The 18,124-nt window shown below is 41.7% G+C and overlaps 1 protein-coding gene across 2 annotated transcripts in view; it reads right to left on the reverse strand.

Annotated features, from left to right (window-relative positions):
* The window catches only part of AMBRA1 (autophagy/beclin-1 regulator 1), a 134,132-nt gene that overhangs the window by 93,945 nt on the left and 22,063 nt on the right, over positions 1–18,124 (reverse strand). For both annotated transcript variants that reach the window (XM_010580109.1, XM_010580108.1), the window contains 2 exons: positions 7,295–7,381; positions 425–607 (listed from right to left, as the gene is read on the reverse strand). In XM_010580109.1, coding sequence (XP_010578411.1) covers positions 425–607; positions 7,295–7,381 — 270 coding nt within the window. The remainder of the gene's footprint in view (positions 1–424; positions 608–7,294; positions 7,382–18,124) is intronic.

Below are 18,124 nucleotides of genomic sequence, written 5' to 3' on the forward strand. Positions count from 1 at the left end.
CAGAGCAAGTAAAAGTAACAGAACATGTCTGGCTGCTTCCTACAGCCTTAGACCAAAGAATTAAGTCCTGCAAAGCCTCTTAGTGGTTCCTGTTCTGTCTCAAGATTTGAAGGCTCTAATAAACTCTTGGCTCCCCATCTGTTCCATGGGAGAGAAAGATCTCCTTTTCTTTATCTAACCAGTCTTTTAAATCTGGTTGAGATAGCCTGATGCGTTGACGGTAGCCTAAAGCATCCTTAATTTTCACAACAGAAATGACAAGACCTATTTGTAGCAATCACTGCTCTAATTATTGATTGAATGACTTAACCTGTTCCTACAGGAAGCCTGAGATGTCCTTGATTGGTAAACAGTAGGAAGCCACAAAGCAGTTTTGTGCCGACAACAGACTCAAGCAAGAGGGCAAGGCAGCATGCACACTTACTCAAAATCTTCAAATTCCAGATCGTTTCCCTCTACAGATGGGCTTGAGTTCTCCGAAGTGGAAGAAGAGGAGGAGGAAGAGCGGAGACGGTTTTGTTGGTATCGCATAGAGCGTTGTCGAATACTGTCCCTTCGGGAAAGATACTGGATCATCCTCTGAGCATAATATGCAGCAGGAGACAACCTGAGCAAGAGAGAGATATACAGACACTCATTACACAAGTATAGAGTGACAGACAGTCCTATTTTTCCTTTTGAGCTCCAAGTGCCAGGACAGTAACAGCATATCACGAAACTGGCTGTTTGCATATTATCCACAAGCAGGACAGAGTAAATAAAAATAGCAAGCAGAAGTAATTTTCCCTTTATATGCTATACTCCCACGTGATCCCTTGTTGTGCAAACAGAAGCACTGCACAGTACCTATAGACAAAAAGCTCATCCACAGCACAGAGAAGTTAGCTTCTCAGGACTCTTTGGAGCTCATTATTTCATTTATTACCAGTTCACACAACTAACTCCCGCAAGCATTCCTGATAAGAATCAAGACCGCTCCTAATGCGAACTCTGCTTGCAATGCCAAACAGCAGCAGTGTTCAAATAAACTTTGAAGGAAGGTGCTGTTGTTTTGAGGGTACTTATGGAGCACCATAAAGTATCAAGCAGGGGTAAAAAAGGTTTAACAACTTTAACTACTTTGTAATCCAAATGGTATGGATTTCATATAGTGACAATTTCATCAGAACCACTAGATGTATGTTAAGAGGAGCATTAAAAGCCTTGCATCTCACCTGAAAGGAAAACCTTCCTCTGCAATTAACTCTTTAATTCTCTCATGCATAACTTGGCCTTTGTTTGCATCAGCTATCACACACCAGTATTACCGCCTTCCTTGAGGCTAGACAGATAAAAACCACTCTCTTTTCCTACCCTGCATATATCCACAGCTCCTGGCACATGCTTTCTGTGACACAGTTACTCAGTATTAAAGTTCAGACACCTGAGATGCTTGAATAATCATTTCTTTAGCCTTATTCGGATTAGACTTGAACCCTAATTTGGGGGGAGGAGGGGAGATGACAACACCACCCCCACCCCGAAGTAATTAGACATTAAGAAGTCTATTCCTTTAACTTCTAGCTTCTTCCCACTGCCCCCCATTCCATACATGTGTTTGATTTTGTTCTTTTTTATTAAATTCAAGTTACCAGACTGGTACTTCCCAGGGTCACGAAAACACAATCACATTTCCTGCAAAGGCACCACAGGCAAGAGACTGATAATGGAGAGCAGCCTAATTTTTAATCTACAAATGGAAGTGTGAACAGCTTTAAACAAAGAAAAATAAAACAAAAAACTCAAATGAACAGTCTAGAGATTAAAATATACTTATTTGCAATCACAAAGAGAGGTGGCCTATCTGCCTTATAGGAATGCTACCCATCTTCAGAACAGAGTTTCAAGCTAAATTCATTTACAGTGGACCTCACCATCAGCCATGAAGACTCTTAAGGATACATTTAACTTTATAGTGACCAACACCACACCGTTTCACTGTGTTACAATACAACCAGCAACAAAAACACAACTCCATTAATAATCTATGATAATATGACTGTTAGAAGACTTTTTATTTTTTCTCCCTTCCAGAGCTGTGCTGATTCTATGGCAATGTACTGGGAATAAGATTTTGCTTATATATGGGTAAGTTTCACATCCACAAAAGGATGAGAAGCAAACCATCAGACCAGGTCTGATAAAGTACTCTGCTACTATCCCTGAAGTCATATTTCAGTGGAAAACTACATTTAATAGTGTTTCTAGAGACTGCTCCCTATAGCAGCATGAAAAAAACCACACCCCTAATTCTTCAAGGGATAGATTGCATTAACATTGTTTTGGCTGCAGACACCCATCAAGGACATTCAGTCTCACATTCTGCCATACATTCAGGGCATATAACCAAAAGAGAAGGTAGCAAGACAGAAGGAATTAGAAGTCATGTAGACACAAAGAGAGAGCATCTTCCTCAAGGTAAGCTCCCTGTACCCTATTAGGCTGCCTTCTTGGTAAAGAGGCAAGTTTAGCAGACAGACTACAAGGCTCAAGGGTCTAAAAACTTAGTCAATAAGCAGCAAAAGGGTAAGGGAAACGACACTCAGTTTGTTCTGGATTCCTCCTGGATCTTTTATGTGCTCTTTGATGAATTAAAGCTGTTCATGCATATATAATATAGAAGGCTTCGCTGTATAAACACAGCACTTCTCTCCACTCCCCTGAAGACTTAATAGGCCAAGTATAAAAAACCCAAGGCATTACAGCAGTGCACTCATTTATGAGGAGCTGTTCTCTTCTTTGGCCTTTTCCATAAGCCAAAGCCTCTGTGTATGTCTAAAAATAAGTCTATGGCATAATATGTGCACATAGAGAAAGAAAGGAACATGGAAACAAGGCAACACTGGAAAACATGAACAGTGGTCTCAGCAGTCCAGCTGAGTCACTGAAACTTTTTTCTTTGCTAGTATCACACCAAGGGAGTTTTACAGAAGGATGAGAAGAATGAGTTTTGCAGGCATTTAGTCTTCTCAAATCATGCAGCACATCACAAGAAAAAACACAATGATGCTTGTTAGAAGAATGAGTACGAGTAAGCAATAAAGACTGGCCATAATGGATGACAAGATGCCAGATTCAGCTTCCTGACAGCACATGGTATGTAGACTGGATACACTGTGAAAAAGATTTCCAAAGACAAGACAAGAAGCTCAAGTCTGACACACAGAGAAAGGTGCAAGGGATAAAATACAAAAAGGGCAGGGGAGAAACGTATTCAAAGAAATAGGCTAAAGAATTAATCTTTGGGGGGGGGGGGGCGGGCAGTATTTGTAGGGCTGTATCCATCTTTGGAATACAGTTATGACACAAACCAGAACTGAGAGCCAGCATAAGAGATTTACCTGTCCTGGAGGGAGGAGAAGGCTGTAAAGCAGCATAAGAAACACTGGCTAACATTAAACATATCTCTTCAGTTCATTCAGCTGTTGAACCCAACTGTAAATCAGCCCCTGACCAAAGTTAGTCTACCAGCTGGCTAAACACACGCCAATCACAGCAGGCTGCGTGGTCTGTTTATTTCTCACCCATGCTTCTAATAAAGCAGGGGCAAAACACAGATAGAGGTTATCCAGTAATTCTTAAACCAAGTTTGCATCCACAGGACAGTAGGCTGTAATTGACAACACCACAGGAGCTAAATTAACTTAGTCTCTAGGTGACTGGACCCCATTTACTGGAGCAGATTGTTCAGAGGAGGAGCAGCTATGCTGCCACACATGACCGCCACAGAACAAGGCACTGAGTGGGAGAAATGCTGCAGTGAAAAAACCAGAACCGAACAGCTTCTGTCTCATCCAACAACCATGTCATCGAGAGGCAGTGCGTTCTCTAGGCACCCAGTGCTGCTGGCTGGCCAGTAAGAAATGGAACTGAGGGAAGGAAATGTTTTGCTAGCATTAGTAAAGTTCAAGTATCTTGCTCTAAACGGCATCATAAATACTAAAGAGTGAGCTACTACATAGCACAGTGTCAGCTACAGCCAGATATCCAAATCAGCTGGCCATATTTGTAAAAATTGTGTAAAAATTATTACACGAAGGCTGCCTCTCTTCACCCTCCCCATTTTAGTATCTTCTAAGGAAGTAAATTTTAAGAAAAATCACAAGAACATCAACTGGAGAATATCTAGACCCAATTCCCCAAGACAGGCAGACACAAGAACTCGTATATCTGCATCCAATAGCACTATACTGCTATGCAGACCACCAAGTTTCCTAACATTTCAGAAATACTGACACCACCCATCAACCCTGCCTTGATGCTGATGGCCAGGATGTTCACTGACATTATTACAGCTCACACCTCTAAATGTCTCTCAGCCAGGAGACATGTTTTAAAGGGGTTACCTGATTGGTGTCATTAATTTCCTTGGCTATATCTACCATGGCATACATACCACCAATCCTTGAGCTGAAGGTTATGCTGGTAGAGGACACCAACTTTTGCTTGCTTCCATTCCACTTAAGCCTTCAACTCACAGGCAACATTTGGCCTGAAAGCCTCTTCACCAGTAACTTCCTAGCAGCTTAGATTTTTTTTCTAGAGACCTATCTACCAAACTCCCTTGTGATGCTTTATATATGCAGTCTGGGAGCATCTTTTTGAGTATTTCTATTTAACAACAACAACAATTTAAAAAAATTAATATAGGTGTTCTTTGATGACAGCTTTATTTGGTTCCTCTGCAGATTGTTTTCCAAGCTCAGTACATAGGGAAACCGTGGAGAATGACAGAACAGCCAAGCTGACCTTAGAGAAGTTCAGCAAGGCCACTGAGAAAGACGGCTGCAGTCTACATCAGAATATTCACCCTAAATCTGAGGGAACTTAAAAAAATGTTATTCCTGCCTCACTCCTGACCTAGGTTGTTCAAATATAGCACCATTACAGACAGCAGATGCAGAAACAAAAACACACACACATGCTCTCAAAAATAAGTTCTTCAGATCATGTAGTTTAAAAAAAAAAAAAAGAGACTCCATTGGAGACAGCTTGGTCTTAAGGAGGTATACATATTTTTAATATATTATCTAAACACACGGACATATACACATGTATGTTTATTTCACTTTTGTTTCACTTTTCCACTTTGTTATTTAAGAACACCTGAAAGTCATAACTTTGTAACAAACTTACCATGCTACAAAACCCCCCCAAAGTGTAATAACACTCCTTTTAATCACATCCTCAATTTCTAACAAGTTAAAGGGACAGTTAAAAAGATCCTACTAGCTTATCACACCAGTAAGGTTTATGGAGGAAGACTCTAATCTTACCCCACTCAAACTTCCTATTTGTGCTGATTATGCATCTATGAATCTCATCTTCTGAGAAAGACAGTGACACTGGAACAAATTAACCCTCTTTGGAGAATTTTAAACACTGGACTTTTCTTCCAAAGCTCCTTATAAACTCAAGCTACTATAGTTTCTACTACAACCTAAAAACACTTGAACTGTCACAGGAAGAGCATCGTATCAGTTAAAAAATGGCTTCTAGGAGAAAAATATTTTTGACAATGTTCCTTATGCTAGGAAATGTCTCAGGCATTGATCCCTTTTTACAGATTTTATTGAGCTTCATCATAGCAGATATCTGACAGAAGAAAAAAAATAAAAAGATCAGTAACCTCGGCAGGCTGTCCTCCTTTTCTTTTTTTAAAAGGCAGCTCCCGGAGAGCCAGAATCAGTTCTTACAACCTCTGCTCAATAAATCTGCCTGCTTTGGAGTACGCATTCCAGAAATAAGGAATGGTGCACTTCCAGCCATTTAGCAGATATTGGCATTCATAAATTGACCTGAATGTAGTAGTATCTTTTAATTAACTTCTGTAAAATATCATTTTCATCTTTCCAGGTAAATCAATCCCTTTACCTGTCATTTAATCAATTGCCATTTAGAAAGTTTTTACATTTATCAGCATCATTCTGACATGCAGTTGCCACAACCTTCTGCAGTTACCTAGGTTGGTTTCCCAGTGACCTTAAATATAGGTAGCACATTCCACCTTACTTCCACCTCACTACAAACAGGTTTTTTTACATAATTCCCAAGCCTTTGAATTATCTTTACAAAGCAATTTTCTTCACAATAAATGGAAAAAAAGCCTAATATAAGATTTCACCTCTACAAGGCTTTATCTACAGAGATAGCTAGCAAGGAGTTATTTCCCTGCATAATTATACCGTGTGGCCAGTTTGCAACATAGCCTTTTATTTCAGAACTTCTACTTAAGAGCATAATCTGTATAAAAATGCAGGTTTTGTTTTTAATGATGTAAAAAAAGAACAAGATTAAAAAAAACCCCAAACCCACAAACCTCCTTCAGTAACTCACATATTACTCTCCTTTATGACAAATCCTAGTAGCCTTCAATTCATGCAGCTATGCCAGAGGTTCCCCAAGAGGCTAAATCAGATACATTTTACACTTACTGAATTTTCCTCATTCATACCTTTGTTAAACCCATTTAAAGAAAGCTTATTTGTCATGATTTATTCTTTGAAAGCTTCCAAAGCTGCTTGCTGTTCACGATTCTATCATTTCTTCTGACAGAGTCTGTGGGTCACATTATCCCATCTGTTGCTTTCTTAATACACTAACTAGAAACTGCAAAGATCACTCCTTTCCATTTTTGATAACTCTGCCATGTTTGCTTTTTCTAGTCCTCTGAAACACTCCCACCTCTTCTGGAGATTAAGCAGCACTACAGGTGTTTCTATGTCTAATGTCAATGATTCATGACTCTTCAGAAATAATTGTCAGCATTTTGTTCTTAGTTAAGTATACATAACATCTTGGTTATGCTCTCTCTCATATCGATACATTTATGGAGACATTCCATTCTTCCAAGCATGTTGTCTGCTCACACCAGCTCTTAACTGCCTTTACTGCATTCTTCCTTACTCCTGAATAGACTATTTTTTTTTTCTTTATTTTTCCTCAAAAGATATTTCAAATTTATTGATATAATCTCATTTACTGTTGGACCTGCTTGCCACCTAGTGTTCTCCATCCCAAATGATTTCAGGAATCCTTATGTGCTCACTTCAACAGCAATTTCTTCCTCTTTTCCTCATTCTCTCCCAGACTTAACAGCAGCTTCTCATTTGATTGCACCCTACCCCCATGGCCAATCATTGAGGAGGAGATGGGCCCAATATCAGAACCATTCCCAAAGGATTCAGTGAGTTACACTGAAGTTATGCTTTTGTCTATGAAACTTAAACGCCTTTAGATTGCATTTAGCTCTTACCTGGCTGGATCTGGATAGATTGGATGTTCCCGGGACCCTGCTCCATCGTAGCGAGATAATGAAATGAGGGAAGACTCCAGCAACCTCCTAGAAAGGAAAAACAAATGATGAAGTCAAAGACCATTCAGGAACACCCCCCCTATTTATGCCCTACTTTCTGAAACCTCTTAAGACTATTTCTATCATCAGTGCAAAGAATTCTGCAACATACTGAACCACTCACTGATGGCATAAGTGTTTTCACCACATAGCTATTCAAAGTGTAATATTCTTACTGCACAGGAGAAAGAACACCTTGAGTAAGAAAGAAGAGTGGTCCCAAACCCACTTCCAAGTTTCAAGAGAAAGATGCAGATGATACTTCTCCTTTGGAGACAAGCCATCCCAATCCATCAGGTCCATAAACACTAACACTGCATTTGCCATCTGTCAAATGCTTAACTACACAAAGGTGGCTACACAGGGAATGGACCAAGGAGCATGGGACAAAAAACACACCTCGGCATGTGGACTTTAGTTTATTTGCAGTAAGAGAGTCAATCTTAGTCTCAAGGCTCTGAAAGAGAGATTTTCAGCTACAAAAAAAAAGTTTGCTTCCTGTATATCTTAATCAACCACAGGGAGAGATACTAAATATTCACTCAAGAAGTAAATGTATGCAAATGCAGCCAGACAGCTTGAGTATGCGAAAAGCAAATCTGAGTCATGAAGGCAGCAGAATCAAAAGTATATAGCAGGAATATGTCCTCCACCCTGGCTTCTACATGTACCTCTATCTAGCTTCTTGTCATAAAGCAGAGGATGGCAAGACTTGTTTCAAGACTGACTCATTCAAGCCTGTTGCAGCCACTAGATTAACACAAGAGAGATGATTTGGGGCGGGTGTGGAGAGTGGAAAAAATCAACTGCCAAAGTTTGTAAGGCTGCTGAGTTCCCTTTCAAGTCCTTTTACCTTGAGACTCCTGCTAAATTTTGTTTTCCAGTCTTTGTAACTTAATGAAAACTGTTGTGGTTTGAAAGTCAAAGAGGTCCAACACCACATGTGTTCTATTCATCCACACACATAACTGGTGAGAAAGATTTGAACCTATCAGTCTTAGCCCCACACTCCTAATTCCAGCTAGCATTTGCAATGCAGGACAACAAGCATTAACACAGGAAGCAGGAAGGACCAGATATAATTCATGTCCAACTTCCCATTTCTAGCCAGATAAAGACAGTAGAAATGCAAATGAGACATGCTTTTTTCCAGCAGCAGCCCCCCATCAGGATCTCAGGACAATTTTTCACTGTTTTCCAGCAAGTTAAAAAAAAATAAATTAAAAAGTTTTAAAAATTACTTCAATTTTACATTGTAAATCCAGAATACAGAAAACAGCAAGAGATCACTCCAGTTACTTGGAACAGCATGTGTTAGCTCTAGAGACTCAGTACTTGCTGCAAAGCACTGGGACTCTACAGAAGGCAAGAAATCCTGTCCTCTCTGGCACTAAGTTGCTTGGCAACCATTTGTCTTATTCAAGAACAGTTATTAAATCTCTTAAACTTTGAGATTAATTAATTCCCCAGGTTACTAAGTCAAAAGCTCTAACCTTCAACACTTCTAGATATTAGGAATCCCTTGGCTCCCCAAAAAGTTACCATACTTCAATCGTGCCTTAACAAACGGTATCTCCTGCTCCAATATATGTCAATATATGCAAAAGCAACTAATCCAGAACAAACAGTGCAACAGCTTTATGAGGTATCCCTGAAGTCCTATACCTACGAGGTATACCTAGCACCTGCATCATATATAAACTTTTTTTTCCTTCTGGGGGGAAAGGTAGACAGATTAAAATAAGCAGAAGGGCTATTCCACCTATTCAGTCAGCTGGCCCCTTTCTAAACCACTGGCTCAGAGTTCAGAGACCAGGTTAATGCCACTGCAACATCAACATGCTTTTTAGAACTCTGCTCTTCAGAGCTGCTTATGCAGAGCACCCCAAAAACAGCAGTTTGCAAGCAGCCTGGATGTGCTGAGGCTGCCACCATACTGGACCATCCTGCCTCATCACTGGACTTAAAGCAGGGAGAAAGAGCTCCCACAGCACACAGATCCTGGCAGGGCCACAACTGTAGAAACAGCAGCTGCCTCCTTACAGATGTGAGCAACCTACACACAATGCAAGTGGCTTGTTTGATGCCATTTCCCTGCAGTGCTTACGGCGTCCTGATAACATGCACACACAAATAATCATCAAACTCATCATCCCTGCCAAAAGTCTTGGCGCCTATACACCATATACACCACCCTCTTTCCCAGCCTTTCAGGGTCTGTCCATTAAATGACACAGCAAAATCAGAGCTACAAGGGAAGATAACCAGTACATGCTGCATTGCCCAGCAATCTCTGTTAGAGAGGAGTCTCCAGGTATTCTCTAGCCATATTTCTCTTCTCACCCCTGGAAAGGCTGGCAACTGCCTGAGAAAAGCATTGACTTAAAGGGACCACCTTCAGAGAGCAGCCAGAAGCTGTGCTGAAGGAAATCAAAAGGTATACCAAGCAGAGGACACTAGAATGGCATGGAAGCAGGAGCAGGGCACGCATCGTAGTAACTTGGTGTGGGTCTGCCAGGAGTCCCTCTGCTTGGCTTGGGAACAGCACTTTGGGGAATCTACAGTTCTCACCTCTATACCCCATCTGATCCTTGAAGTAAATACTTGAAGAGCCTTGCTCTACCAGGTACCTGGTACCTCAGACGAGAACTGGTATGTGTTACTTCAGTGAAACACAAACCAACAGTTGCCTGAGCCACAGGATGGCCAGGTATCCACATAAACAGACTTCCTATAGGCCTTGTGATTTTTTTACCTGAACAGCCTGCAACTCTACCCCATGAAGCAAGAGGAGCTGCTACTGCTTTAGGAGCACCTCCTTCACCAGAAGGGCTCCCTAGGAAGACCAGTAGTTACAGGGTTGTGGGGAGCAGGATGACAAACGCGCTCCGTTAAACACACTCCCCAGGACCCTCTCTGAGGCTGCACTGTCCAAGTTGAACAGTCTCAACCAAGATGGGCTTTCCAGCAGAGCTTTCCAAGCCTGCCAAGACCAAACTCAGCTCCTGCACTATCTCACACTGAGGCACGCAAGCCACATACTAGGGCCACATTCAGATCAGGTGGACAAAGATAATTCAGTTAACAATAACTGCTAAAAGCTATAGCTGATTTTAAGCCAATTGGTATTTCTTAACTGTCCTAACAACTGTGCCCTCCCAGATCACAGAGCAATGAACAGGTGGATATAAATACATACAGGAGGCAAAAAACCAAACCAAGGCAACATGCAATCTCATGAGATCCCTATGGACCATTTCCATGCCTAATGCTCCAGAGAATAACAATATCTGTACTGAAACCAGAGTACTAAACACAAATAAAATCTATTATTTAACTCATTCTAGACTGAGCCCTTGAGGCCCAAGTTACACATCCAAATGCATTTGACACTTACAAATATGTTCAATAATAGCTACACTGCTATAATCATCCTGTCCCCCAGGAAGGTGCAGATAAATGTTTTTAAAGTAAGTAATGTTGCACTCTATCAAGTCTTACGTGCCCCATTCATAGCTTTTGCCACCTGAAGTCCCAGAAGAGACACAGACTATTTGTTTTCAGTAAGACCAAAGTGTAAGGTAGCCCAATATCCTACCATCATAAATGCTAAGGTTGGGAGCAACTCTGTTAAGGAGGATAAACGTAATCCATGGATGAATAGAAGCAGCTCTGTTACAGGGAACTGCTAGCAACTAAACATCTAAGTTTCCAACAGTGAAGCAGGCAAAGAGAGAACAGAAATGCGTATTGCTTGCATCTCCTTTTGAAACATTTCAGTAGGACATGCTTGACTCCCGAATCCTTTCTGGGGCTTACAGCACCCTCTTCTTCTCCCACACCCCCCGTTTTTGCTACCCAGATATATAACAGGCTAACACTAGGCTCTGTGGAAGCAATTGCTCCACTACCTCTGTCTAGACAATATGAAATTGTCACAGATGACATCTAAAGTACAATTAGCAGAAAACTGCAATTTCCACTCTCCTCCCCCGCTCACCAGGAAAAAAAAAATTTACAAAAAAAAAAAAAAAATCACACATTATCATCCTCCAGGTTGTCAGTCAATGCCGCAATAATGAAGATAACTCTGCTCACCCTGAGAGATGCTTCTGGCCCAGCTTGCTAAAATAGGAGGAGGGGGATTGTAGTTTTTTGTTGGTTTATTTTTTTTATTAAAACTACTACAAGAAGATATAAATTGCTGCTGTTCAGCAGCACTGAGATCTCAGCAGACTCCTTTTCTGTCAGACATCAGTAGCTATGGAACTGCCGCTCTACACTCGCTCTTTTACCTCGGGTCTGCAGACAGCAGCAATCACTAGCGAGGGGGGAAAAGAAACAAGGTCCAAGTTACAGGACACCTTTAGACAAGGGACAGAGAAAGAGAGTGCACGCACACAAGACACTACAAGCAGAAAAGGGAAATTTCTGATGGATGAAGCAGCCGAATGCCAGAAGCCACAGCTCAAGGGGAAAAAAAGTCATAAAGCAAACTCCTCACAGCACATCAGCCATTGGACTATACCCACATTCTCCCCACGGGGGCGAGGATCACCACCAAAGCCTCTTGGGACAGAGTGATTCATCTTGACAGGCTTTGAGAAGATACTTAAATGCAGCAAATTTAACTTCTCAGTAACAGTTTCTAAGGATATGCAATTCCTACGCCACATCCTAGATTTGCTGTCACAGCACGCGCATTCCTGAGTAGCGCTACCCTAAGGGACACTGAGGGAAGGGCTTTCCTCCCCATCCAAAAGAGAGGTGCTAACAGCACTGAAGCTTAGTTTCCTTAAAATCAAAAGGGTGTTCAGTCAGCTACCATCCTCCTAAGCTGCTGCTGCACACCAACAACCAGAGCAAACTAGTAAAATGAAGCACTATAAGGAGAGCAAGCACACCTTCCCCTCCCACAGTCCCAGCTTTCAGCTATGAAGAGAGCTTAAGACAGAGCAATTCATAGTTATCCTTCGAAGCAGAAGTATATTACCAACTCTGGCAGCTTCTGTGAGTTTCCTCCTCTGGGTTTGTGTCTTCCCTGGAAAAGTCTTTTATATTCCCTACTGCTCATTTGGAGGTGAAATTACCACACTACATACTGCATCCCTTTTTCAGCCCTCCAATTTACAGCCAGCAGTCAGTTCTCCTGAGTGCTTGTCCCTATGGATGTGCTTCTATGATTCCTCATGTGAATGTAAAGAATAGCAACAGTGTAAAACTAGATTCACTTTGGTCATCTTCCTCTTAGGGCAAGGCAATGTTTAACCCAAAGACAACAAGAAAGCTGAAGCATGAAGACAGCTGAATGTTCTCCAGCTGCCCAGTAACTCTGCCACCCTCTCTTGAGGGTAGTATTTGAATCCTAAGCTCAATTATTAACTGTTAACAAGCCCAGTTAAGTCTTGGAGATCAATTATAGCCTCGACAGAACACTAGAAAACTATTCTAAACAAAAATCTCAACCAACCCAATCCACTGGCTTGCATTTTTTTCCCTTCCCTTTTCTCAGAAGAATAGGGAAAAATTATTTCAGGCATCTCTGTATTGTGTTGCCTACTTTCACAGAGCAAACTGAAATCACGTAAGCAGAAACCATCAAGTGTTTTGTTCCATAGCTTCATTTTCCATGAAAGTTTTGTAGTTCTTGTCAAACAGAAAAACACTATTGCTATCACCACTTTCATATTCAAGCTTAAAATAAAAAAGCAATCAGTATGCAGTTCTAAAGATTGCCTGAAAAGATGATTTCTAAAATTACGTCCCTAACATAATCTGCTCTGATACCTCTAAGCTAACATTTCTAGACCATTTCAGCTTTCACATGGTTATGGTTAGACATATTAGCCTGGCATCAAGATTGAATTAAGACAGGTCAGAAGCAGATGATTAGAAGAGAATAAACAAACAAAATGGTCAAACTTTTCTTAAGACAGTTGTAACCATCTACAAGAGATAAATACCCTGAGAATTTCACTACTGATGAAAACCTCAATGCTCACTTTTGCAGTTCTCTGTTAGCTCCTCCGTCCCCTTGGTCACATCCTTGCTGTACAACTCATCCTCACTGATTAATGAGAGTTGGTGGCTCCCTTTCTTATGAGTGAGTATCCAAGCCCTGCTAGGCATTCTTTTCATCACTTTTTTTTTTTTTTTTAAGTTATTCCACATAATGAATGCCCTTTGCAAGACAATTTCCTTTCTTTACGGAAAACGACAGCAGAGATGCAATATGTGATCACACATTCCAAACACGGCCTTTGTAGAACACTTTGGCCTGTTTGTAAGAAAGACCTTGTGCTAACTCTGAAGGGCAACCAGAAACAGAGAAGACATCCTTCCTAGCTGGAGGTGTGGAGCTGTCAGAGAAGCAGGTTTGATATAGGACAGAAGTTATCACAAAAAACATTTGTCCCCCTTCACTGATTCTGAGCAAGAATCCTGTAGAAAACAAGCTGTAAGAATTTCTCAGTCAGAAAACAGACAGCACATCAGGTCTTCAGCCAGGATGGGAAGGAGTACATCTGGGAAGGAGTGCAGGGAAAAGGAGCACAATTACATGAAACAAAGAACTGTAGGTAAGAGTTTGAACAGCAGAAACAAGCATTGGGATTTGAGTTCTCCTAATCACAAGGCAGGGAGCAGAGTTTCAAGAAGAACATGGTTAACCCTTTAAAGTTTACCTGCTTCAGCTTAACTAGAAAGTAATACCACATGATGAATTGTGCTATGACGGCACTTCTGCTCTTGGACTAGGAACTTCAATTTCCATTTACCACCTGATGCCCCAGGAGCGACACAGTACTTTTGGAGCTCATCATAGGGGAAGGTCAGTGGTTCTGAGAAAGATGACAGATTTTTTAAGTGCACCCAAGGTTGCACTGTTAATCTATTACTTCACCTGCTGACAGAGGCCATGCATCAGAACAAAAGATGAGCAAGCATTATGCAGAGATCCTCATCATACAGCACCCAGGGAATGATTAATGTGTTATCTCAACAGGCAAGAGGAAGCACACATCCATGATAGACATTAAAAGGCTCAAGAGCAGCTATGGCAGCATTTATTAGTTTGGCACTAACTCCAACATGCAAAGAACGATGAAAGATCTTGCACTTTCATTTTGCAGGGGCAAAACCTGAGGGGCAGGGAGTGGAGAAGAAATTTAAATCAGCTCAAGCTACTGCATGTGCTGTTTTGCTCTACAGTGGCAGTTTTCTACCAGTGCTCAGAATGGGGCAGGCACGTCAGCCAAGCTAAAGACAGACATTGCATTCCTCCACCCTTAACAACATGCGATTATATCAGAAATTCAGCTAGAGGGAAATCAGTTCCTAGTCATCATGGTTATGATAACAGGCTTGAAAGCATGGCCAGAACATAGCCAACACACTAAACTCCCTCAGCTTGCAGACAGCTCTACTCTTCTGAGAGCTCTTCTACCTACCTTCGTTTGTATAATGTCTGCTTCAAATTCTCCTTGTTCTGGGAGTTCCCAACACCACAGATTGTGTGGACAGCAGAAATCTGCTTACCCACGCACGCAGATCTGCGTCAGCTTCTGGGATAATTACATAGGGCTCCTGCTTCTCCATAGGGAATTGAAGAGGAGGTGTCTTTCCTGAGGGGGCAGAAGCCATACCGTTATCTCTATAGGCTTCTAAGGCTATGAAAACAGAGGTCCCACCACACATCAATCACTTCCTTTAAAATGCTCTTGTTCAGGCTGGAGTAATGAAGAAAGCCAGGTCAACAGATGACTGGCAGGGCAGTTCAGCCACTTACCCCAGCCCTCCCACTTCAGGAAGACAGGGGAAGGATTTGATACTAATGCATTTCAAGCAGAAAAATGAGTCAGTTTCCTGGCAGATAATGAACCCTGTTTATTCACAGCCTTCAGTTCCAGCAGGTGCTTTCTCAAGAAGAGCAAGAGAGGGGGTCAGTTACATCATCACACAAACAGCCATTTGGCGCAATCAGTTAAATATGTATGTGGGAAATGTTTAAAATGCATGTTAGCTATTCAACAGACCAGAACGGCTCAACTGGAGAAATCTAGAGTCATCTCTATTTTGGTTACAGTTGTATTACTGAGTCAGATCACAGGTCCCTCTCTCTCCTCTTGCTCCAGGCCCAGAGAGTAGATGCATGCTGCTCTACTGCAAGTTCTCCAGCCCAGATTCTGTAATAAGGAGCAAATAATTGGATGAGGGCCCTTTGTCCCCAGGCACACTGTGCTGTGTGCATTTATAAAGAACGTGAAGAATGAGTGCACACACGCAATATATGTAAGTGACTGCACATCTAATGATTAAGGGCTTGTATTAGCATAAAAAAAGAGGTACGCTATACTGCCAACATCTCCAGCTCCTCCCCACACTCAAGAAAGCTAGAGAGCTTTTAGTTGAGCAAGCAGGCCTGAAATAGGTCTGAGGGCCTGCCCATGACTTGTTTCTTGGCAAAAGGAAAACAAAACCAAAACAAAACTTAGCGACTGTTTTAACATTACTTATCTGAATCCAGACAACAATCTCTAGGAATCACAGCTAGACAGTTTAAGCATGTCAAAGACCACCATTAATCATAAGTTGAGCATCATCCCCTAGATGGAATACTACAAGTACATGAACTCAATGCTCATAAGTAAAAAATGGGAAGAGCAGCAACTGTTCCAGGTCAAGTGAGCTTGTCTGGACATGCTGCCCACCCTGCAGCAGTTGGATCAGGACGCCGCAGGGAAGCTATGTGCAGACAGCACAGGAGACGGCCAGGCTAACAAAGGATGGCTTTCAAGAGAGGGAAGCTATTCACACTTCTTCCCTGTCTGTAGGAAAGCTGAGAACTAGTATGCTTTATGGTATCCTCAAATAGCTATCTGTTTGAAGTCAGCTGTCTTTCAACTTCTAAGCAATCTGTGTTTATCTAAGATCTTTGTTGTATGGTCATCTCATATAGGCCTTCCTCAAAAAAACCCAATCCCACCCCAAAACAACCCACCCAACTCTAGATCTCATCACTCCTCAGTAGAAGCAAAAACGTAAGCCAGTTTGGAAGCATGTACCTCTTCCATCCTCTTTAAGAAACACCACTGGAATCCAATTTCAACAAGTTCCCTTGCTGCCATACTGGAGCAGATGAACACAAAGTCCCAGAACAGCCCCATAGACAAGACACCTTTAGTGAAACAGGTCTGTTTCCTAGAGATTGAAGAAAAACAAAGTTCACCTTTTTCTTTTATAGGTGAACTCCCCATTGCTATGCCTGGACTACCAAAAAAAGAGGTGGGAGAAGGGCAGTGGTTCAACTGGGGAAACACCATGAAAGTATTCGAGAAAGCAGAGTTATTTCTATACCTGCTTAATTTGCAAGCCAAGCTGCTGCAAGAGTAACATGGGAAAAGAATATCTTTTTGTGTGCTATAGTCATTGCTGTATATTTAAATTCAGGCCAAGAAAAAGAAAAGAAGGCTTAAGCCTTTCTGCAAGTTTGGCGAAGACTGCACATGCTCAGCTTTCCGAAGTACTGGGGGAAGCTCGGCAGCAGGGCGTGACCTCTATTAGTCACTGCAAGAGGAAAAGCACAAGGCATCATTTTTTCCCCCACCAACTCTCAGTAATGAAGTAAAAGGGCTCTAGCAATCTTACATTATTCTTAAATCAGGAAACCAGCAAAGGCAGGGGGAGAAACATTCCTGCAAAAAAACAGGCACCTCTTTCACTTGTTCTTCTACATAACTAGCAGCACATTCAAGAGCTCAAACTTCTACCATGTCACTAAGACAAAGTCTTTCCTGCCCACATGGAGACAGAAGGCTCAGTCTGGAAAAAAACACAAAGCTGGAAGGGTGGCAGCAATAACCTCAGAGCTCATGTAGACATCAACTGGCCATTTAGATATCACAGCAGCCTCTCCTACAGTTCAGGCTGTGGTTACATTCTCATGATAAAACTAATTTGTATTTTCCATTTTTAAAAAAGGCCAAACAAACAATACCTGCCAAGTTTATCCACAGCCTGCACACCTCACCCATAAACACAGCTAATTATCATGTCTAAATATTCGTGTCATCTTTAGATTATCCCTTCACTCTGTGTTTGGCACTGACAAATTTGGTCTTCGTTCATTCCTAAGTGTCCAGGCTAACATTTCCAGAAATCATTCACCCACCCCATGGTTTTGGCCTTCTCCCCTCAAGCACCTCTTCCCCACCACAAACCTGAACCTCTTGTCTCTGCTTGCAAATCCCTTCATAACTTCTATTTACCTCACTGTTCCTCACTAACTACTGAGATACTACTTACCTCTATCACAATCACAATCATTTTCAAGAATTGTAACAAGCATCTTTTGAATTATTTCTTATCAAGCCTGAAAACAGCACAGCATAAACTTTTCCAAAACTATGATGTCACATATGGAGGCTACAAGGTTTGCCAGAAAATCCTTCTTTCCACAGCACACATAAGGTCTACACACCGTAAGTGTAAACAAAACGCTGAGCCCGAACTACAAATGCCAGGACACCAGGCTAGCAAGGTTTCCACAAGCAATGGGCCTGAACATAAGGAGAAATTATATTGGGTAGTCCATTTAGATTTGGCACAGGCCACATTCACACTGATTGATGTGCAGTCTGAGCAGCCAGCACAGTATTGCTGCCTCTCCTCTCCACACCTCAGAGGTTTGCCCTCCTCCTGCTCAAGTCCCCCTTTTTCAGTGAATTCAACACG

Source organism: Haliaeetus leucocephalus, unplaced genomic scaffold (genome assembly GCF_000737465.1).
Source record: "Haliaeetus leucocephalus isolate CR32 unplaced genomic scaffold, Haliaeetus_leucocephalus-4.0 Scaffold696, whole genome shotgun sequence".
Classification (NCBI taxonomy): Eukaryota; Metazoa; Chordata; class Aves; order Accipitriformes; family Accipitridae; genus Haliaeetus; species Haliaeetus leucocephalus.